Genomic DNA, 24,163 nt, shown 5'->3' with positions numbered 1-24,163 from the left:
ACTCACTCCATTGATTAAATTAATAATTATTGCAAATAAAATAAATAAAATAAATGTCAACATGAGTATTGATTACATAAAGTGGATTTCTGCAACCCTAATTGACTTTCTGTGTTGTTTTATTTTTCTTGTCAGACCACAAAGTCTGGATCTTTTTAAAGATTGATGGGTATGACTTGTGAATGAATGACCAAATTTAGTTTTCTCAGCGTGTTGCACATTCAAAGTGCAATCAAAGAACTGCCCAGCGGGTTGAGACATTCAGACAACTGCTCATTAGGTTTCCTACGTAACTTCACCCCATGCATATCTAAGAGTACAACACACTGATTGTGTAAGACAGAAATTGTCGTTCTTAGGTGATCGTGTTTATGCAGCGTATGCTCTGCAAAGTAAATCAAGTCAGTTACCTAGCAGCAACTTAACAATGACCACAACCTCCAGCTCTGCACAGCAGCCGCACAACTGAATCAGCCTTATTGTCATTCCAAAACAGCAGACTGTGGTTTAATTTGTCCTGTGATCTAGCAGGTGATTTCTGGATGACAGCAATGAGGAAGGCATTAAAATCTGAATAGATGAACACTCAAGAACAGCCCGGGGACAGAGAAAAAGAGATGTAGAGAAAGATTTCTTGGAGCCAGGCAGACTAGCTTTTTGCAACACAAATTACCCAACATAAAGTAAATCACACTCTACAGATTCTTAGCTAAAGCACCATCCTGGACTTAAATTTTATTGTTTTACATAGGTCAAATTTGTTTACTATCAGATCTTGCAAAATCTAAATTTATCCACTTTAGTTTTTGGGCATGGTCACTGTATTACTTTGTTATAGTTGCTACAGCTTTCCACTTATTATGAGACTTGGTCATGAGACCCAGTGTAGTTTTTCAGTGTAGCTGTCCTTAGGCATGGTGATCCTGGGTAAAGTGGTTTTACTGTTTGTTGAAAGTTTTTAAGATTACTAAAGTGATGAATTTCAGCAAGATTAAGAATAGGCCACAAAATCACTTTGGAGGACACCATGGTGGTTTGAAGCTTGGGCACTTGGATGCATGCAAAATCCTGTTACATTAGCCTGCAACCCATCCTCTGAAATCAGTTCTGGGTAACAAGAATTTGGAAACTCGCTGCTCTATATTACTTTTGGTGGGGGAATCTGTAGATTGCATTTCAGAAAGCAATTATGCAAAATGCCCCCAGGGAGAGAGGGTCAGATGCTGAAGCCACATATCACTGCTCTCACTGGCATCAGATGTGACAGACTGTGTCCCTTCATGGCAAAGCTCACATCTTTCACTGTCATCGTTAACCAAAGTTATCAATATTTTACTGAACTTAATGGTCTGACTGCTCTGAACAAAAGAGGGTTAGGAGCCTTTCATCCTCTTTATATTTTTTGATTGTTATGCTAGTCAGTGGAGACAAGCTTTAAAAGTAGCATCCTCTGTTTTTTCTCTTAAAGCAAGATGTCTCTTTTATGTGAAACAGCTTTTTGCTCTGAATGGTTTTTACAATTCTGCCATTTCTGTATTGAATTTGAAACGAATGAAGGTAAACATGGACATTTTTTGAGCTGTCTTTGTAATGTTTTGTCAGCTCCGTAGCTCATTAACACCAAACCTGTTTCACTCACAGCACTGTGAGAGATAAAATACAAGTGAATAATTAAAAGAGAAACAAATGCATGAACAGTGTCTCCTCAGAGGTTTGACTTATTCAGATTTGTATCAAATACACTGTATAAGTTTGCTTAGCAAATAATTAAAGTGGCTAACTTTAAATCCAGTTCTAAATGGTTTTATCCAATCATTCCTAATGCTAAACTTATAGAGTTACAAGGCTTAAACAAAATGTCACAGTTAACTGTGAGATATCAAATAATTCTTTTATTGTTTTTTCAGTGAAAAACAAGAATAAGCATAACTCGAAAGTATTCGCAGTTACTGTTTCATAAAGTCCTCACAGTTTAAGCAATGATGCATGCTTCATTGATTTGAGGCAGGGACACAGCAAGGCAGATAGGAAAAATTAGATGAGATGTCGTCAACTGGACTCTCCAAACACAAAAGCCAGAGCAGTGTTTTGGAAAATAATAACTGACAGATACAAATCACTGGCACTACAACACATGGCATCCGTGGCGCTCATTCCAGCAGTCTGATTGATCTAGCTGAAGTAAAGCCTGGAAGGCTTCAGGTTGTCACACTCAGCAGAGCCCATTGCATCTTGGAGGACATGCAGAATGGTTTGCTCATTCTTCCCTGTCACCAGCTGCACAGTTATAGCTGGAATTCACTCACCTTTTTTGGATTGTGAGATTAAAGAAGTGCACAAACAATCCTTTTGTCACATGAAAAATGATCAAGGTTGTCGAATCATTCACTTTGAATGATTCAACAAACCTTGATATAGATTTTATATATATATATATATATATATATATATATATATATATATATATATATATATATATATATATATATATATATATATATATATATATATATATATATATATATATACCAACCAACCTGTGCACTGCCTGGATTGATTACAAGAAGGCCTATGACTCAATGCCCCACAGCTGGATACTGGAATGCCTAGAATTGTACAAGATCAATGGGACCCTAAGAGCCTTCATCAGGAACTCAATGGGGATGTGGCGTACAACACTAGAGGCCAACTCCAAGCCCATAGCACAAGTCACCATCAAGTGCGGGATCTACCAAGGAGATGCTCTGTCCCCACTGCTGTTCTGCATAGGCCTGAACCCCCTCAGTGAGATCATTAACAAGACTGGCTACGGATACCGACTACGGAACGGAGCAGTTGTCAGCCACCTCCTGTACATGGATGACATCAAGCTGTATGCCAAGAGTGAACGAGACATCGATTCACTGATCCACACTACCAGGCTATACAGCAATGACATTGGAATGTCGTTCGGACTGGAGAAGTGTAGTCGGATGGTATCAAAGAGAGGGAAGGTAGTCAGAACTGAGGGGATTGAACTACCAGAAGGCAACATTGCAGACATAGAGGACAGTTACAAGTACCTGGGGATCCCGCAGGCAAATGGGAACCATGAAGAGGCCGCTAGAAAGGCTGCAACCACCAAGTACCTGCAGAGGGTCAGGCAAGTCCTGAGGAGTCAGCTGAATGGTAAGAACAAGATCCGGGCCATCAACACGTACGCCCTGCCCGTGATCAGGTACCCTGCTGGGGTAATAGGCTGGCCAAAGGAGGAGATAGAAGCCACTGACATAAAGACAAGAAAGCTCCTTACCATGCATGGACAGACCCCAAGTCCAGCACCCTGAGGCTGTACGCTAAGCGGAAGGAAGGAGGCCGGGGACTGGTGAGTGTCAGCACCACAGTCCAGGATGAGACAAGGAACATCCAAGAATACATTGGGAAGATGGCCCCAACTGACCGAGTGCTCAGTGAATACCTCAGGCAGCAGAAACCCAAGAAAGAGGAGGGAGACGAGGAACCATCATGGAAGGACAGGCCCCTGCACGGTATGTACCACCGGCAGATAGAGGAGGTGGCTGATATCCAGAAATCCTACCAGTGGCTGGACAAAGCTGGACTGAAAGACAGCACAGAGGCACTAATCATGGAAGCACAAGAACAAGCTCTGAGTACAAGATCCATAGAGGATGGGGTCTATCACACCAGGCAAGACCCCAGGTGCAGGCTGTGTAAAGATGCCCCAGAGACAATCCAGCACATAACAGCAGGGTGCAAGATGCTAGCAGGCAAGGCATACATGGAACGCCATAACCAAGTGGCCGGCATAGTGTACAGGAACATCTGTGCCGAGTATAACCTGGAAGTCCCGAGGTCAAAATGGGAGATGCCCCCAAGGGTGGTGGAGAATGACCGAGCTAAGATCCTGTGGGACTTCCAGATACAGACGGACAAAATGGTGGTGGCTAACCAACCGGACATAGTGGTGGTAGACAAACAGAAGAAGACGGCCGTAGTGATCGATGTAGCGGTTCCGAATGACAGCAATATCAGGAAGAAGGAACACGAGAAGCTGGAGAAATACCAGGGCCTCAGAGAAGAGCTCGAGAGGATGTGGAGGGTGAAGGTAATGGTGGTCCCCGTGGTAATCGGAGCACTAGGTGCGGTGACTCCCAAGCTAGGCGAGTGGCTCCAGCAGATCCCGGGAACAACATCGGAGATCGCTGTCCTGGGAACAGCTAAGATACTGCGCAGGACCCTCAAGCTCCCAGGCCTCTGGTAGAGGACCCGAGCTTGAAGGATAAACCGCCCGCAGGGGCGTGCTGGGTGTTTTATATATATATATATATATATATATATATATATATATATATATATATACATACATATATACATATATATATATATATATATATATATATATATATTTCCCCTCTCGCCCCTGCGGGCAATCTATCCTTCAAGCTCGGGTCCCCTACCAGAGGCCTGGGAGCTTGAGGGTGCTGCACAGTATCTATGCTGTTCCTAGGACTGCACTCTTTTGGACATAGATCTCTGATGTTGTTCCCAGGATCTGCTGGAGCCACTTGCCTAGCTTGGGAGTCACCGCATCTAGTGCTCCGATTATCACTGGGACCACTGTCACCTTCACCATCCACATCCCACATAGCAGACAGGTCTGGCATCAAGCCGGCACTGCTGGCTGACTTCTGGCATGGTACGTAGTATGTCATCCAGATATGAGCCTGGCCTGACGTAGATGTAGCTCAGGAGGTAGAGCAGGTCACCTACTGATCAGAAGGTTAGTGGTTCAATCCATAGCTCCTCCTGTTTGCATGTCAAGAGTGTGAATGTGTATCAATGTAGTTAGGAAGCTCTCAGTTTAGAGAAAGTGGGTGAATGTGGCATGTTGTATAGAGCACTTTGAGTAATCTAGGAGAGTAGAAAAGTGCTATATAAGAATCAGTCCATTCACTGTCTTAACAGAGTTTCGTCATGTTACTTTTGCACTATTATGTTACGGCACATGATATTATTACATGGCTTGATTAAGGTACACATTAGGCTGACATCTGGGGCCAGAGCTGACATTGTTCTGGGCCAGCACAGGACCAACAGTGTGTCTGCAACTGACCTTGTGCTGGCCCATGTGTGGGCCACCTCAGGCAAACCAGATCTGGGCCACCAAAGGGCCGTCTTTCTTTGTGGTATGTGTGCCATTTGTAAGCACATTGTGTGGGCCAGATCCAGGCCATACCATTTTTGCTATGTGGGATCTTCTCGAGCTCTTCTCTGAGCCCTTGGTATTTCTCAAGCTTCTCGTGTTTCTTCTTGCTGATGTTGCTGTCATTTGGAACCGCTACTACAATCACTACGGCCGTCTTCTTCTGTTTGTCTACCACCACTATGTCTGGTTAGTTAGCCACCACGAGTTTGTCCATCTGTATCTCGAAATCTCACAGGATCTTAGCTCAGACATTCTCCACCACCCTTGGGGACGTCTTCCATTTTGACCTTGGGATGTCAAGGCCATATTCGGCACAATTGTTTCTGTATACTATGCTGGCCACTTGGTTATGGCATTCTATGTATACCCTGCCTGCTAGCATCTTGCACCCTGCTGTTATGTGCTGGATTGTCTCTGGGGCATCTTTATACAGCCTGTACCTGGGGACTTGCCTGGTGTGATAGACCCCAGCCTCTATAGATCTTGAACTTAGAGCTTGTTCCTGTGCTGCCATGATTAGTGCCTCTGTGCTGTCTTTCAGTCCAGCTTTGTCCAGCCACTGGTAGGATTTTTGAATATCAGCCACCTCCTCTATCTGCCGGTGGTACATGCCGTACATACCCCTCCTCATCCTCCTCTTTCTTGGGTTTCTGCTGCCTGATGTATTCACCAAGCACTCAGTGGGTTGGGGCCATCTTGTCACTTGTGGATGCTTGTTGCCTCATCCTGGACTGTGGTGCTGACATTCACTAGTCCCTGGCCTCCTTCCTTCTGCTTAGCATACAGCCTCAGGGTGCTGGACTTGAGGTGAAACCCTCCATGCACGGTAAGGATCTTCCTTGTATTGATGGCAGTGGCTTCTATCTCCTCCTTTGTCCAGCTTATTATCCCAGCAGGGTACCTGATTACAGGCAGGGCGTAGGTGTTGATAGCCCGGATCTTGTTCTTACCATTCATTTAGAACATAAATAGAAAGTTTAGTTTGGGGCGGATATTTTATCTTCTTTTCTTGTTGGAGTTTCTGTATTAACAAAGCTACTTTTTGGATTATTCATTTATTTATTTGAGATGCACCAAATTGCACAAAAAACGTAATTAAATGTTTTGTTTTTTCCTGAACATAGACTACTGCTTTTCTTTCATTCTGTTATGAGTTTGAGTAAATGAATCGCTGCATCTGTTCATGTCGTTAAAACACCACTATTATATTTTCCGTTGACTGCTTCTCTTACCTTCAACCAACATTATTATTATACTTACTCATGGGCAAAAAAAAAAAATCCTCTTGTAAAAACAATCGGCGAAAGGCTCAACTTATTGTTGATAGTCGATATATTTGTCCAATCGCCCAACCTTTTTGCAGTGATGTTGTATACAAAACTATTTCTTCATCAGTAATATTTTATCTTTTGTCTATTTTATCTTTTTTTTTTTCAGAGGATGCATCCTAGGGTTATACAGAGTTTACCCAAAGCAAATACATCGGATCATGGTGATGAACAAAGTGGCAAAGACACAGCCCCTCCTCCTCTCAAACAAGCCACCCTTAGCACTCCAGCCATCACCCAAAGGAGAGTAAATTCCTTGGTATTTGACTTCATAGTCAATGAAGTGCAGCCCTTTTCTACCGTTGAGAACACCTCATTCCGTAAGATGGTTGAAGGACTAAGTGGGGCAGGAGTCCTGTTTGCAGAAAAACATTGATGACTCACATTGAGAAAACCTTTCCAAAAGCAATAACTGAAATTCCTCTACATACTCAAGGTTAGTGCTACAGTCACAGACAATGGGATCAATTTTGTAAAAGCTTTCAATGAATATGGAGATTCAGAAACAGAAGATGATCTGGAAGACACCACACCATCAATGTGCTGCGCACACACTAAATCTCATTGCCACGACTGACCTTGATAAAGCTGCTTCACAGCAGGGTGTTTCCAGAAAATTATATAGGAGTGCAAAGGCAAAATGTGGAGCCATCTGGAATAAGGCTCATTGCTCATCAGGTGCTTCTGATGTAATTGAAGAAATTGCCCAAATGAGATGTGTTGTACCTTCAGTGACTAGTGGAGCTCAGAGTACCATGCAATCGAGAAGCTAATGAATCTACCTGAAAGTCAGCTCAATGAAATCTGTGAACAACTGAAGGTGGCAAAACTGCATCCTCAAGAGACAGTGTTTCTCAAAGAGTATGCAGCCATTCTGAAACCACTTGCCTACTCAGTCAACCTGCTCCAGGGGGAAAACAACTGCTATTTCGGATATGTGATTCCCACCCTTCTCAGTCTGAAAGCCAAGTTATCTGAAAAGTTGACACAAGTGCAATTTTCAACTCACATCCTCTTAGCGATCATCAAAGCAATTGACACTCGATTTGCAGCTGTATTAGCCTCCCATGAAGCAAGGATGGAAGCATCCACCATCCCAAAATTTCGACTCTGGTGGCTTGCTGATGATGAGAGAGAATCCATGAGAAGAACAATGGTCCAAGAGGCTCGTCTCCTCAACACAGAACCTTCCAATGACACCAGCACCACTGGACATGCCTCAGTAGGAAATGAGCCGAAAGATGATGATGATGACAGCTTCTTCAGTTTTCAGAGTACACAGGTGACCTGTTCTATAGCGGAGGATGAGGTACAGAGGTATCTTCAAGATTCAGATAAGACATTGACCTCATTAAAGGGATATCCATTGATCAGAGCCCTCTTCTTAAAATACAATACAACTCTGCCGTCAAGTTCTCCTGTCGAGCGTCTCTTTAGCCACGGAGGACTTGTTTTCACCCCACACTGTAACCGCATGACAGACAAACACTTTGAACAGGTGCTGTTGCTGCGTTACAACCGCCATTACTGGACTGTAGACTAGGCGGAACAGATGTAGGTAGTCTGCTGAAACTATCTTGGTATTGTTCACAGATAGGGCTTGCAACCTCAGTATTTTGTAGTCTTTAGTATTTGTTTTTGGCATGCATTCAAAAAGCAGCACCTCATATGTTTACTGCAATTGTTAGCCAATTATTTGATTTTTGGGGCCAATTAAGGTTTTCAACCAAGCAATTCAGCACTGACACGTTGGACAGTTCTTTGTTGCATGCCTTTGTTAAATGGCCATAAGGTAATGCTGCTGAGTTGCATTAAAACATATTGTCTTGTTTTAAAATTATATCTAGGGGTAAGGTTTAAAATGTAATTTCTCATTGTTACATTGAGTTTGAATATCTGAATTGTATTGAAAAATCTTTTGTAATTTAAAATTATTGGTGGAAGAATAATGTTGACAGTAAATGCCAAAATAATATATTTTTAATTTTTGAGTATAATTTTATATATTGCCTTTTTTGTCCTAATAAGAAAACAGTCGTTGAAAATGCTGATATTTTTTCTCCTCGTGCAAGGCTACTTTTTATTTTAACTAAGTGATGTTGGTGACCATAACAGTAAATACTTTTCAATGGCATATTTTACATTTGTCTAATACTCTTCCACTTGTCAGCTTTATAAATAAAAAAAAATGTTAAGGAAAGACGGTGGTTTTTTAAATGATCTTTAAGAAGACAAAACAGCTTATACAAACATACCCAAGTCTTTGCTCCTCTACATTACATATATTATCTTAAACTGGGCTTAACAGCCAATTGGTAAAGAAAAACAAACAAGAATTTGCAGGATGTGATAGCGACATTCGTGTAGTTGTAAAAAGCATGACAATTTATTAAGTAATCCAAAGTATTCAGAATACGTTACTCACATTGAGTAACTTAACGGAATACGTTACAAAATACATTTTGGGGGCATGTATTCTGTAATCTGTACTGGAATACATTTTAAAAGTAACCTTCCCAACACTGTCTGCTGCAAGATGATGTTGTAGGTCTTTGGTGCTGGTCTGTGGGTTGACTCTGACTGTTCTCACCATTCGTCGCTTCTGTCTATCCGAGATTTTTCTTGGTCTGCCACTTCGAGCTTTAACGTGAACTGAGCCTGTGGTCTTCTATTTCCTCAATATGTTCCTAACTGTGGAAACAGACAGCTTAAATCTGTGAGGCAGCTTTCTGTATCCTTCCCCTAAACCATGATGGTGAACAATCTTTGTCTTCAGGTGATTTGAGAGTTGTTTTGAGACCCCCATGTTGCTACTCTTCAGAGAAAAATAAAAGAGGAGGGAAACTTACAATTGACCCCCTTAAATACTCTTTCTCATTATTGGATTCACCTGTGTATGTAGGTCAGGGGTCACTTACCAAGCCAATTTGAGTTCCAATAATTAGTTCTAAAGGGTTTGGAATCAATAAAATGACAACAGTGCGCAAATTTATGCACCTGCCTGATTTTGTTTAAACAATTATTGCACACTTTCTGTAAATCCAATAAACTTCATTTCACTTTCAATTTCAAATATCACTGTGTGTGTCTCCTATATGATATATTTAACTGACATTTTTTACATTAACAACCAACAATTTATACAGGAAAATAATGACTATTAACAAGGTTGCCCAAACTTTTGCATCCCACTGTACACACACACACACACACACACACACACACACACACACACACACACACACACACACACACACACACACACACACGTGTATTTAATTTTGAGTGTGACTCCAAACACAGACATCCATGGTTTGCTAAATTTGATTTCTATTGATATTTTTTGTGTGATTTTTGTTGTTAGCACATTCAACTATGTAAAGAACAGTAGTAGTATTTAATAAGAAATAAGAATATTTCATTCATTCAGATGTCTTATGTTTGTGTTCCCTTTATTTTTTGAGCAGTGTATATAAAAGGTTAAAAAGTAATTTCACCATTGCTTCATTCTCGTCCCTGCTCCTTCATATAGTATTTTTATTTAGAGTAGTATGAGAAGACTTGTGAATGGGCAATTATATTTCAATGGTATTGCTGACCATGAATCAGATAAGTGGAAAGGAAAATGCACCAGTAGATATACTGGCACATGTAATTCGGCCTCATTATGTCCTGCACCTTTTTATACCATATCTGATATCACTATGTTTTTGTTGTTCATATAATACTACAGTTATCATATTTTTGTATTTTCGAATTCAATATTAATTTTCATTGTTTGGTTTTAATTCAGTTTGGTTTCCAAAGTGCATTTTTGTGTTTCAGTTTAGTTTTTAATGTTTAAAAATGTTTTGTTGTAGCTTAGTGTTTATCAGTTTCACTTTTAGTTTTAGTCTCTTTAATTATTATTGTAAGGAGGGTATATTTCTGAAAATCAATAGAATAAATACAAGAACTTTGAAAGCAGTCGACTTGCAGTCTAGACATCCAAAGTTTCAATAAAGACATACACCAGTGCCTTTTTTAACCAAACTAACAAATACTAAAACCATTTTTTATAAAATAAAAAGTTAGCTTTTCAAGTTTGTAAAATCAAATATAGTATAAAACCAGAGGTCAATACTGATTTACACCGAAGAGGATTAGGGCCACCAAAGAAAAAGGTCAGAATTCTGAGAAAAAGTCAGAATTCTGATTGTAATCTCAGATTTCAGATTTTTTTTTTTTTTTTAAAAACAGTCAGAATTCTGATATAAAAAAGTCAGAATTCTGATTAAAAAAAAAAGAATTCTGAGAAAAAAGTCAGAATTCTGACTGTAATCGCAGATTTCTGATAAAAATGTCAGAATTTGGAGAAAAAAGTCAGAATTCTGAGATTCCAGTCAGAATTGTGACTTTAATTCTATGTGTAAAATACTGAATTTTAAAATCTTAACCACATGTTTGCAAGTTTTTCTTTTTGTTTTCTTCCCCTGAAAACCCCTGAAGGCAAACTTATCACATGTATGCATCACATGTGCGTCTATGTGAGAGAAAACACAAACTACGGCGGTGGATTTCTTTCTAGAGATGTGTGATGCCACTGCTGCGCACAACATCTTGGCATTCACGTGTGTTATTTTCTGCAAAAAAAACAGAAACAAAGTGGCAGTTTTGGTTTCGTACCCATTTCACTAGATTTACTGTTTGAAACATGAGTTAAAGAAAGGCAAAAGATGATTCTTCACATTTCCAAGCGTGAATATATCTAATTGTATACTCCAAGTATTTATGATAAAAGAGTTAGGTTTTCAATAAGAGAAGTAGTCAGAGTGACTCAGTGTGAGTTTATAGGAACAAGTTTAACAATATAACAATTATATATTTATCTCCTGCTTGTTCCAACTGAAATGCACCACATGGACTCCACAACGTAGCAAATATTAACTCATGAAACAGACTTTGTTCTGTGTTACAAATACTACATAATACAGCTCTATTACATAATGATATATTTTTATTATTTGGTTTTTGCTCACGGTATCAAACTTGCATTTATTTAACAAAAGCGAACAGCCTACCCAAGGTGCTCACGAGAGTGACTTGTATAAATTTGTAAAATAAAAGTGTAATAATTGTGTATTAATCTCCAGGTCCCTCCAGTTGAAATGTATCATTAGAGACTCTCAAAATCCTTGCCTCCTTAAAAGCTCACAAGAAAGAAAGAAGCAAAATCACTTAGTGGTAAAAACATCTTTTTGAACTCTATAAAAGAAGACTACGTGCAATCACTCTCACAGAGATAGCAAGTTGAGTGGGTTTTATGCCTAACAGCAGCAGAAGGCTGCATCTCAAGTGATGTTTCTAGAGCACTGACTGCATAACCTTATTGCTCTCCAGTATGACACGGAAACACTATAAATCTCCTGCAGGATTGATTACTGCAATGCTCTTATTTTTGGTCTTCCGAAGAAATCTTTGTTACCCCTGTAACTGCTTCAGAACTCGGCTGCACATGTTGATGACCAGAAAGAGCCCGGATTACACTAATTTTAAGCACTGTCTCTCAGTCAGTGTTTTCAACTTGATTGCCTTTATATGTACCTGTATAGCTACCTTTTTAAAACTTTATTTCATTTTATCGCCAGTGTTTCCGTACAATGGGTTGGCGTCTAATATCTAGGTGGGAATGTAGGTGCAGTAAGGGCATAATGAAGGGGATCTATGTATGTTTTTGTTTATTTTCTGGTTTTAATGTGTACAGCACTTTGTGTTGTATCCTTATTGTATGAAAAGTGTGATATAAATAAAGTTTTGATTTTGATTACATTCATGTATTTAGCAGCTACAGACATGAGGTGGGATCTTGAAGGTGATTTTGCTCGCACAAAATGGCACGTGTGTGCAAAAGAGAAATGACATAAAACCAAAAAGATCGCAAAACGAGTGCTACATGTACTTATTAATGAAATGCAAATTCCTAGAGTGTATCTGCAGTCAGGAAACAGTCTGGACCTCTGTAATGATACTGTAAAAATAAACAAAAAAGACTTACTGGATAACTTGGGGGAAATTCATTAGTAACCTTTTAAGATGTTGAAAAACTTAGAACATCAGTGGTGGATTCTGTGCATAGAGGGCATTACAGATACAAGTACATGACAGACAGGATGGATGCTTCAGTGGAAAAACCGTCTGGTCCTGCAGACATGGAGGTTTCCAGTGACAAGCTTTTCTGCTGCAGGGGAGTTCGTAACAAGGTCCCTCTGACCTACAGAGAGGAACTGTATCACATCCTGAGGATGACGGGGCCTCTGGTAAATACTGATACTGTCTGCTTACACTTTTCTTCCTGTGTGTCATGTGATACCTGTATCACCAGTGGAACATTTTTGGTATTTGTCTTTCTAGCTGCTGTCTCGAATCCTCAATTACATGCTTCCGTTTGTGGTTACAATGTTTTGTGGCCGTCTGGGAAACGATGTGATGGCCGGCTATGGATTAGCTTCCGCTGTAAGTGGTTGTCTGTGGAGGCTGATGTAAGGAAATCATAAATAAAGACAAAGTTTCCAGGCACCTAGCAGATGGACAATAGATATTACAGCTATGAATTAGTGTTCTCTATATACCTATATTTCATATTCATTTCAGACCATTAACGTGAGCACAGCAGCGACAGGCACTGGTCTGGCACTGGCGTGTGATACTTTGGTGTCTCAGGTTTGGAAACTCATATTTAATTAGTTTTTTTTCCCCCTGACCCCTAATTTCCCTTAATGCACATCCTAACTGTAACTATTTCTCACATTCATAAAATGATTAACTATGTCTGTGTGCTGCTTGAAGACCTTTGGTGGTAAGAACCTGCTGCGTGTGGGAGTGATCCTTCAGCGAGGCATCATTATCCTGCTATTGTTCTGTCTCCCCTGCTGGGGTCTCCTCATTAACGCAGAGGCCATCCTCTTATGTCTGGGCCAGGACCGTGAGGTGGCCCGGTAACTGAGCACACAGAACTTGCACATACAACTCAATCTTATTGTCAGTCAGAACAAGATACCCTCTCAACGCTAACAAGTGTCTACACTAACACTTGTCCTAGTCCCTACAGGAGTCATATGCAGTACAATAACTTTCAATAACATTTTTTGCCATAAATTAGCTTTTGAGTGGTAGCAGAGCTATCTGAGCCTGAACAGTGTATCTAACTATAATAGTCATTTCTTTAGCTTTGATTGGATCTGAATACATCTGCTTTTTTTAACCCAGAATAGCTCAGCTGTATATTACAGCCTTCCTTCCTGCAGTGCCGGTGAGATGTGATTTTTCTCTCTGCTTTTTGTGCAAATTCAGTAGAGACACATATACACACCATTTTTTTTCTTTTTGCTAAATTTAAGCATTTTTGTCATAATTGTTTTTTAGGCAATGTTTCTACATCAACTTCAGGTGTCTTATCTACAGAACCAGGTTTGCTAATGCTGTGTACATAATTGCCTTTTCTTGTAATAGAATCACAGTTTGTTGTCTCAATCAGTGCGATACAGAGAGAAAGGTATGCTAAGCCTTGCATCATCTGGTGTTTGTGTACTCAGGGAATAATATTGCCACAAATGTACACTGCTGCTCTCGCAAATATTGCAAACGTGGTGACAAACTACATCTTTCTTTACTGGCTGGATCTTGGTGTTGGGTAGATATACTCATCTCAACTATCATTTTACACACACACACACATATATACAGAAAAAAAAATGACATACTGGACTATCTCTGTGTCTTTGCATATGGCTTTCAGTGGCTCTGCAGCAGCCCACACTCTAGCTTGGATTTACATCTGCGCTTTTCTGTTTGTGTACATCTGGTGGAAGAAACTCCATGTATCAACATGGGGAGGTGAGATATTTAAAATGCATGCTCTCTCTGTGCTTGCACTAAAAAGTTCTATATAAACTGAGCGTCTCTCTCCCCCTGCAGGCTGGTCTGCAGAATCACTGCAGGAGTGGGGCTCCTACATGAAGCTGGCCATTCCCAGTACCTTAATGACTTGTTTTGAGTGGTGGGTTTATGAGTTTGGAGGATTCTTTGCAGGTAATCCCTATTTATGGTGTGAAATATATATATATTCAATTATCATGGAATATGTGCAATATACAGGATTAAACCAGTAAAGCCTGCTTCTAAGATAATTGGGTTTAGAGCTGGCAATACAGTCTGCAAAGGCTATAATTTATTCTGTGTCTGTAATGATCAGGAATGCTGGGTGAAGATGAGCTGGCAGCTCAACATGCTGTGATAATGGTGGCTTTCATTACTTACATGGTACTGTGTAGTGACTGCAAATCAGAACATTTCATTGTCGCCTCTTTCATAAAAAGTCTCAAATTTGGGTGATTTATTTAACTTTTTCCTTTCCTTTTTCAAAACAATGAATCCATAGTTCCCTCTTGGTGTTCAAGCTGCAGCATGTGCCCGTGTGGGCAATGCTCTTGGGGCTGGAGACACTGACAGGGCGATTCTATCAGCCAAGATGTCACTGGCTCTTGCAGGTTAGCTAAATGTGTTCTTCTGTGGTGTCTGATATTTATGAGTATTTCAAGTTAGAGTTTTTTTTCAGTATGACAGATTACTTACCTTTCCAGGTAGTTTTGCTGTTGTTGAAGGCCTCTTCCTGGGTGCTACTAAAACAATCATTGGATTCATCTTCACATCTGATGAGTGAGTCTGTGTACCTGTGTACCTAAACACCTGCTTATACAGTAGAAACTCTATACATGAGACTTTGGCTTAATTATCATTACAGAAAAATTGTAGCTCTGGTGTCACAGTTGATGAACGCTTATTGTTTCCTTCAATTTTTTGATGGCCTTGTGGTGAGTCTACCAGCTCTCGTTGTATTCAAAGCAACTATATTTGCAGCATGATTCCAAAGGTACCAGATTCATGTCAAATATGAAATTTGTTTTCCCCATCCCAGTGTGTGTGCACAGGCATCTTCTTGGGTACTGGCAAACAGAAGATACCAGCTGCGGCTAATCTCATTGGATACTACTGCATAGGGCTTTCATTGAGCATCACTCTGATGTTTGTTGTAAAACTAGGAGTGCTAGGTAATTACATCAAGTGGTCATATTTTGTTAGGTTCATAGACATGCAAGAAGAATAAATTGTTGCCTAGCAAGAGCCAGTTATTACAACTGATGCTCAGCGTGATTTCAACAGACCCATTTGTCTTTCTCTCTGCAGGTTTTTGGCTTGGACTGCTCATTTGCGTCATCTTACAGTCCACCTTTTACATCATTGTCATCTTCAAGCTGAACTGGAAGAGAATGACAGATGAGGTATATTAACTGACTAATATAACGATCAAGGTCATGCAGGGACTCAGCTGTTCATATACAGACAGAGATTTGTTGTTTTCATTTTTTGAGGCATCTGTGAGTGAGACAAAGCTGTACGTGAATATGAAAAATTTTGATTTGGTTTTGCAACTTTTCTATTTTTCAGGCTGTGAAACGAGCTCAGAAAAATACTTACATGGCAGCATTAGGCACGGATGTTGTTTCAGACACTGGCCAAACATCAAGCAATGGGAATGTAAGTGGTCCAATCTAAATTGGTTGATGTGTCTTGTTCTACTTTGTTATCAGAGTAGAAGTAGCACTTCTACTACTTCTAGTTTTTTGTTCTATGTTTATTATTAAATTTCATTACATTTATCTTTATTTAACTTAATAAAGTAATGGAAAATACAATTCCTTTAAGTCAGTAGATGGCTACACACCAGTGAGTACCAAGTGCCAAGCGACACAGGGCGAACACGTGGACCACGACCTGAAGAGCAGCCATCTCTCCATCACTCAGCTGATCATCAGGCGAGGCCTCACTATGTTTGCAGCTGTTGGACTTCTTGCTGTGGGAGTAGGTGTGTACTTCCTTGTGCCTTTGCCAGAGACGATACCTGCAAACTCTACAATGGACAGGATTAATAGTACAGATACTCCTGATCAAATCTCCACCAGTGTGATGGTCACATTAGAGAGATAGCGTAAAAACACAGTGTTAAGCTCTTACAGAATGATTGTCTTGGACTGTTTCAGGACCCAACTGTAACAGATGTGATTCAAAAATAAGGTGAATTAATGGTGTTGGGTACATTTCATTTTCTTCAAATTATCATCATTATTAAGTAATAAATGACCTATTTCATCACAAAGTGATGAATGTGTATCTGATTGTTTTATCAGCATTTTGTTTTTAAGAATACATGTCAACAGTTGCTAAGTATAAATCCTGCCTGGAGATGAAAATTAAACTTTGTCTAATGACCAAAGAAACAATGCTGTTGACAGAAATGTAAATAGATGTTCCATTTTAATTATTAAAAAAAAAAACATTTTAGGTTGAACTCTTTGGTGTGAATTTTTTTTTGCTTGTTTATTTGTTTGTTTTTGTCATGGTGAAGCCAAGCTGTTTATGTAGGGGTGGCCAAACTCAGACTGCATGATGTGGGATATAAAATAGAGTCCAGTTATTAATTTCTTTCTCCTTTTTTTCTGCATGGAAAAAATGAAATCATGAATTTATTTCACTCAATTTTTTTTAGAAATATTTTAAAAACATATCTATGTTGCTCAGGTGATAAGAATTTCATGTCTTTGCATTGTTAAATGCAAAGCTGTAAAAAACAGCAGTATAGAAATGTTTCTGTCTCAAAAATAGTTATTGGATCCTGTTTTAAGAGTATGCACTTGTCCCCCTAAAAGCCTTCACCCTCATATATGTTAGGTAGCTCGAGTGTTATAGTAGCTCTGGGTTATGGAGACCTTAGTTGATCTTTCTCTGCTCTGAGAACCTCTATTACCTCTTGGTTCTGCTGTGTGGCCTCCTCCTGGTAGGACATACCTGAAACACCTCACTTCACCCCACGTCCTAAGGGGGACGTCCTGATCATATGTCCAAGACATCTCAACCAGCTCTTTTAAATGTGGAGGTGCAACTACAATCATCCACTTGTTTTTGTGTGTCAAGTCTCTAAGAGATTTATTAATGAAGGTATCAAAAGGACATCCTTCCCCAAGACACTCACAAATGTTTATTTTATGATCACATTTCCCTCTTTACTCCTTTTCTATTGTTAACACCTCTTTGATGGTTGAGTTCTTAATTACCACTTTCAATTTGGCTTGAGAAGGCATTAAGTAAGCTATTTCATGTTTCTAGGATGCTGGATTGTTTAAGAAGTCTGTGAAATACTACAAGAGATTACATTATCAGATTTTCTCCAACAATGGCCTTTTTTTGGTCTACCATTGTGCAAATGTTTGATCTTTGCAGTTCTAAAATCCTGATGTTATTATTTTTGTAAAATTTCCTCAGCTGACCACAAATAGAGGTAGTTACTTGTGTTTTACACACGTTTAATCACCCAGATCAAAACATTCTTGCTTTCAAGTCCTCACCCCCATCTTTGCCTTTGTTGTGGTTGCTGAGTGTTTCTCTCTTCCTTCTCACAATCTGTGTTGTTTCAGCTGGACTTTGTTTTGCTCCAAGGCAGCTGTGGCTGCATCCTTTGCAGCATCCTGGAGTGCAACTAAGATGACTGTGTGAGAGTATAGAGAAAGGTTTTAGTGGAAGAACATACATTAGCATCTGGGACTGCAGACATGGAGAGGTCCAGCGGCAAACGTTTTTGTTGTAGACGGGTGTGCCACAGGGTTCCTGTGGCACACAGAGAGGAACTGTACTACATCCTGAAGATGACAGGTCCTCTGGTAAGTACTGGGATTGCTCACGTGCCATGATCTTTCTTTAACAGACCACGTAGATGGAGATTATCCTTGCTGATGATACAACAGAAGACTGATGACAGTCTTTCTGTTTTTAAAAAAAGTTTAAGATGTCAGGAAAACACACTTTCACAGATGTGACAATAAAACTGAAACAATATTTGGCACTTTTTACTCGCTGAATAATGACTGCAAACTGCAGGAAATAAACTTGTCAGGAAATCTGTGTACCACGATAATTAGTTGCAGTATGTAATGGTTTATTTTTAAATTACTTGTCATGTAATAGTGGTATCACTCCTGCAACATTTTTGGTATTTGTCTTTCTAGCTGCTCTCTCGAATCCTCAATTACATGCTTCCGTTTGTGGTTACAATGTTCTGTGGCCGTCTGGGAAATGACGTGATGGCTGGCTATGGATTAGCTTCTGCTGTAAGTCATCTGTATGCTCCACTGATGTTTTGAAGCTTACTCGAAAAATGGATTAAATGAAGAAGTAATTACGAGGATGCTGATGGAAGAAAAGGAATTGTTACTTAAGTCAGCAAGATAATTGTCTCGTAATCACTTGTCAACAACACTTATGATTTAATCTATGCTAAGCACTTGACACTTGCTCTTAAGAATCACTCAAGTTTTGCTTATAATAGTTTGCATTCATTTCAGACAATTAATATTACCACTGCAGCAACAGGATTTGGTCTGGGACTGGCATGTGATACTTTGGTGTCTCAGGTCTGTAAAACCAAGTCAACATGATGCTATCATACACTGGAATTTTTTGCTTTCCCTTTTTTCTTGCTGCCATCTTTAAAATGTTCATTATCCTGACAGACTTTTGGTGCTAAAAATCTACTCCGGGTGGGCGTGATCCTTCAGCGGGGCATAATCATCCTCTTGTTGTTCTGTCTGCCTTGCTGGGGTCTCCTCATTAATGCTCAGGCCATCCTATTATGTGTGGGCCAGAACCCTGAGGTGGCCAGGTAACTAACAGCAGCAAATATACAGTAATATTATTGATACAACTGGCATAGATATGGGTACATTTAAACATGAAACCTGATCTTCTCAGGAATAACATCTGTGCATTAAAACCATTTCTGGTTGCCAAAGATTCACTAAACAGAATCACAATACAAATTAAGTGAATGTCAAAATGATCTCAACTAATCGTATAAAACTGAACCAATGTTCCCTCTAATTTTTCATGCGTCTGAGCGAACACAAACTCCCTGAGCGGTCCCTTGGACCACTGTGAGCAACAGCAGACGTGAGCACTGTGGTCACGCCAGCATCGAATCCATCCAAGCTACATGGTTTACTAAAATAATCAAATTGCAGCATTTATGTTAGACTACTTTTAATTAACTGCTTTAGCCCACATACAATGAAAATTAAAAAAAATCTTGTTCATGACCTGTGTAGTATGTTAAAACTATTGGAAGTAAAAATAACTTGAACTCAAATTTTGAAAACACAACTTTCTTTTTTTATATACACTCAACAAAAATATAAACGCAACACCTTTGTTACTGCTCCCATTCCCCATGGGATGGACGTAGAGACCTAAAATTCATTCCAGATACACAATATAACCATCCCTCCCAAACAGTGGTCACAAATCAGTCCAAATGTGTGGTAGTGGGCACATCTGCCATATTGAGATAATCCATCCCACCTCACAGGTGTGCCACATCAGGATGCTGATCTGACATCATGAGTAGTGCACAGTTGTACCTCAGACTGCCCACAACAAAAGGCCACCCTGGAATGTGCAGTTTTGTCTCACAGCAAAATGCCACAGATGCCACAAGCAATGAGGGAGCGTGCAATTGGCATGCTGACAGCAGGAATGTCAACCAGATCTGTCGCCCGTGCATTGAATGTTCATTTCTCAACCATAAGCCGTCTCCACAGGCGTTTCAGATAAATATGGCAGCACATCCAACCGGCCTCACAACCGCAGACCTCGTGTAACCACACCAGCCCAGGACCTCCACATCCAGCAGGTTCACCTCCAAGATCGTCTGAGACCAGCCACCCAGACAGCTGCTGGAACAATTGGTTTGCACAACCAAACAATTTCTGCACAAACTGTCAGAAACCGTCTCAGGGACGCTCAACTGCATGCCCGTCGTCCTCATCGGGGTCTTGACCTGACTCCAGCTCGTCGCCGTAACAGACTTGTGTGGGCAAATGCTCACATTCGATGGCGTCTGGCACGTTGGAGAGGTGTGCGCTTCACGGATGAATCATGGTTCACATTGTTCAGGGCAGATGGCAGCTGAGAATGTCCCAGTTCTTGCATGGCCAGCATACTCACCGGACATGTCACCCATTGAGCATGTTCGGGATGTGCTTGACCGGCGTATACGACAGCGTGTACCAGTTCCCACGAATATCCAACAACCTCGCACAGCCATTGACGTGGAGTGGACCAACATTCCACAGGCCACAACTGACAATCTGATAGACTCCATGCGACGATGTGTTGCACTGCATGAGGCAAATGGTGGTCACACCAGATACTGACCAGTTCTGGGTCCCCAGACCTCCAATAGCGCAAAAAACTGCACATTCCAGGGTGGCCTTTTGTTGTGGGCAGTCTGAGGTACACCTGTGCACTACTCATGATGTCAGATCAGCATCCTGATGTGGCACACCTGTGAGGTGGGATGGATTATCTCAATATAGCAGATGTGCCCACTACCACACATTTGGACTGATTTGTGACCACTGTTTGGGAGGGATGGTTATATTGTGTATCTGGAATGAATTTTAGGTCTCTACGTCCATCCCATGGGGAATGGGAGCAGTAACAAAGGTGTTGCGTTTATATTTTTGTTGAGTGTATATATATAAAGCTCTGACTTGTATTATGAGCAGAGATGGGCAGTAACGCGTTACTGTAATCCGATTACTTTTAAGTAAGTAATCAGTAATTAGTTACTGATTACTTTTTTCAAGTAACTTGACCAGCTGATTATGAGTATGAGTCTGTGGTCTGGGAGAGAGTCCTGTAACTCTCTGTCTGCAAAATACAGTATATAATGACCAATGTTGGGCAGTTAATTAAATAGTTACTTCTTCAAAAAAAGTTACTGAGTTATGCAAACAACAAAGTTTTTTGCAGCTGTTTACCTAAAAATGCAACCAAGGCATTTTTTAAAATAAACATTTCAAACCATTTACAGAACAATCAGCTGTTCTGCATCAAATCTGATGCCAAACAAATTATTTGTGTCACTCCAAAAAATAATTTCTGTCCACTATGAGATAAAGGAGAACAACAGCCTGATACCTGCAGGCCTGACAACAGGAGATGTATCACTCCTGTAACACCTGTAACATTCAGTAGTCGTCTCATTGTTCTGACACACACAACAAAACTATTGACTACACTACACACTAACTACACAAGATTTGCGCTAAACGTCGCAAATCTCTCACATCTTAAAACACCGCCGCCATTCCTAAAACTTGCCCCCTTCCTAAACAACTAAATGCCATGTTGCCATATCATTTTTTGATTATTTTTATCATAACTCTGGTTTTACGTGGCCCATCAACACAATTTAAAAACTGGTATAAAGTTCACACTTTTTCTGTCAGTTGTTCTGTCTGTCCTGCTCACATCTCCAATGGTTGTGCACGTTGTCATTAACGTGGATTCACTCCACATCAGCCACGCCGCTTTGCTAGCTAAAACACCAGTGTCGGCACATAAGGACGCTGTCATAGCCTGTCAACGACGTTCATTAGCTGCGTATATACGAATGTGAATCGCATTATTAGCTGGCCTATGGGATAAGGTGGCATCGTTCTAATTCCATACGGGAGCAGCCAGTCACTTACTGACTAACACCGCAAAACAGAATTGTTTAAGTTTTAATTGTAATTTCAATTCAGGTTAGATTTTTTTTTGTGCGCAACACAGATTTTCTGTGCGCAGAGACCATGCCAGCAGAGCGCAATTGCGCACGCGCGCAGCTTAGAGGGAACATCGATCACAGTCATTCTGATTACCTTTTTGCTTTATTCAAGGAATTACCAAATATGTCTTAGGAGCTTCACTAGCTATGCTCAAACTGCTCTTGTTAAGGTCTCAAACAATCTGCTGCTGACTGTGTGCTCTTCTCTATTTTCATTCTCCCTGACCTCATCTCAGCCTTGCATATTGTGGACCAGAACATTTAATTCAGTCAGTCTAAAGAACAGTGCTGGTATCAGTGATGTGACGCTGGATTGGTTTATGTCAGGTCTATCAAACAAGTAATTTTCAGTAATGACTGACAAAGCCTCATCTTCTCATTCAAATGGATGGAGTTGATTTTCACTGCTATGCAGGCACAAATGTCCTATAATCTGTTACCGCTGATATCTCACATATTAGGTCCCGTCTAGCTGAATTAGGAACTGGATGTCTAAAAACATTCTAAACCTGAATGATCATAAACTTGAAGTAATTATAATTACACCCTCGTCCCCCAGCACTAGCAGCACTTTTGATCTTTTTTCTAATCTGGGTCTCCTACAGTATTTAAAAATGTCTGGAGAGAGACTCATAACCTGGGGTAATTTTGGGTCCAAGCTCTCTCTTTTATATGCAGGTGTTTAAAGTTATGCAGTCCTGTTTCATTCCGCTTAGGCAGATATCATTCCTATCTCATTTTGGTTAAGGTCATCCATGCTTTTATGTCCTCTGGACTTGACCACTGTAATGCACTTTATTCATCGTCATAACATAAATAAGATACAAATAATTCAAACTGCAGCTGACAGGCTTTTAACAGATAGCAAAATAAGTGACCAGATGAAATCAGTCTTTACAGCTCTTCACTTCCTACCTGTTAGCCTTAGAAATGATTTTACGGCTCACTTTTGAAGCCTAACTTTGTTAAGCACCTGTCTGCATATCTAAGCTGCTGTATCCATATGAAACTTCCTGCTGCCTGAAATATTCAGACATGCCTGATGCCTCTGCCTAATGACCTCAGGCTTCTTCTAAATGCATTTTTACTTTTTGGCTTTTTAAACCCACTAATGTCTTACTGACCAAAGCAACTTCTTTAATGAGCAAGATTGCATGAGTACTGGTTTCTCTTCAATTTGAAATTGCTTTTGTTTCTACTGAAATTATTTATTTTTAGTTGTTTGTGTAGTTCAGTACAACTTTATTTTGAAAAGGCCTTTATGAATACATATAAACTAAAATGTAAAATGTACTAGATGTACTCACATGCACTTCTTGCTTTCAGAATAGCCCAGCTGTATATCACTGCCTTCCTGCCTGCTGTGCCAGTGAGTCGCTGCTTTTCTCCTTAACCTTTATACAAACATTCAAAACCAATGTTTGACGTTTTTTGTGCTGTGCAATAATTTATTATTCTTCCATAGGCAATGTTTCTACATCATCTTCAGGTGTCTTACCTGCAGAACCAGGTCCATTTCTCTATTCCGATCCCGTACTGGTTTTACAGATATCGTAAATGTTTCTAAAACTAATTACAATTTTGGTGGAAAAGGAAATGTAATCACGCTGACTACATTTTGTATTCTCAGGGAATCATACTGCCACAAATGTATAGTGCTGCTCTGGCAAACATTGCAAATGTGGTGACAAACTATATTTTTATTCACTGGCTGGATCTGGGTGTTAGGTATGCGAACTCACACTCATATCACTTTAATGCTTTAATTCTGAATAAAAGAATTTAACACTGATATCAACCCAAATGTCTTGCAGTGGCTCTGCAGCTGCAAATACTCTGTCTCAGATTTACATCTGTACTTTTCTGTTTGCTTACATTTTGTGGAAGAGGCTTCATGTAACAACATGGGGAGGTATACTGAGAACAGTGATG

At 40.1% G+C, this 24,163-nt stretch overlaps 2 protein-coding genes across 3 annotated transcripts in view; both read left to right on the top strand.

Annotated features, from left to right (window-relative positions):
- Nucleotides 1-12,671: 12,671 nt before the first annotated feature.
- Nucleotides 12,672-16,905, top strand: slc47a5 (solute carrier family 47 member 5). Its single transcript, XM_086260282.1, has 17 exons — nt 12,672-12,830; nt 12,925-13,026; nt 13,165-13,233; nt 13,360-13,508; nt 13,780-13,822; nt 13,936-13,980; nt 14,106-14,203; nt 14,309-14,406; nt 14,488-14,601; nt 14,765-14,832; nt 14,951-15,059; nt 15,153-15,228; nt 15,314-15,383; nt 15,488-15,620; nt 15,757-15,851; nt 16,018-16,107; nt 16,276-16,905. The coding sequence occupies exons 1-17, from the start codon at nt 12,672-12,674 to the stop codon at nt 16,555-16,557; spliced, it is 1,800 nt and encodes a 599-aa protein (XP_086116408.1). The 3' UTR covers nt 16,558-16,905.
- A 1,248-nt stretch (nt 16,906-18,153) lies between these two features.
- LOC147314843 (multidrug and toxin extrusion protein 1-like) overlaps nt 18,154-24,163 on the top strand; it is a 10,090-nt gene continuing 4,080 nt past the window's right edge. For both annotated transcript variants that reach the window (XM_086261918.1, XM_086261917.1), the window contains exons 1-8: nt 18,154-18,284; nt 18,630-18,731; nt 18,966-19,034; nt 19,134-19,282; nt 23,558-23,600; nt 23,697-23,741; nt 23,862-23,959; nt 24,046-24,143. In XM_086261918.1, coding sequence (XP_086118044.1) covers nt 18,177-18,284; nt 18,630-18,731; nt 18,966-19,034; nt 19,134-19,282; nt 23,558-23,600; nt 23,697-23,741; nt 23,862-23,959; nt 24,046-24,143 — 712 coding nt within the window. In that variant the 5' untranslated portion in view covers nt 18,154-18,176. The remainder of the gene's footprint in view (nt 18,285-18,629; nt 18,732-18,965; nt 19,035-19,133; nt 19,283-23,557; nt 23,601-23,696; nt 23,742-23,861; nt 23,960-24,045; nt 24,144-24,163) is intronic.

Source organism: Aulonocara sp. 'chitande type north' Nkhata Bay, linkage group LG14, assembly GCF_057382095.1.
Source record: "Aulonocara sp. 'chitande type north' Nkhata Bay isolate Kocher_YH1m ecotype deep benthic linkage group LG14, A_spYH_male_GT1.1, whole genome shotgun sequence".
Classification (NCBI taxonomy): domain Eukaryota; kingdom Metazoa; phylum Chordata; class Actinopteri; order Cichliformes; family Cichlidae; genus Aulonocara; species Aulonocara sp. 'chitande type north' Nkhata Bay.
Note: the sequence above shows the minus strand (reverse complement) of the source record. Positions and strands in the feature narration are given on the sequence as shown.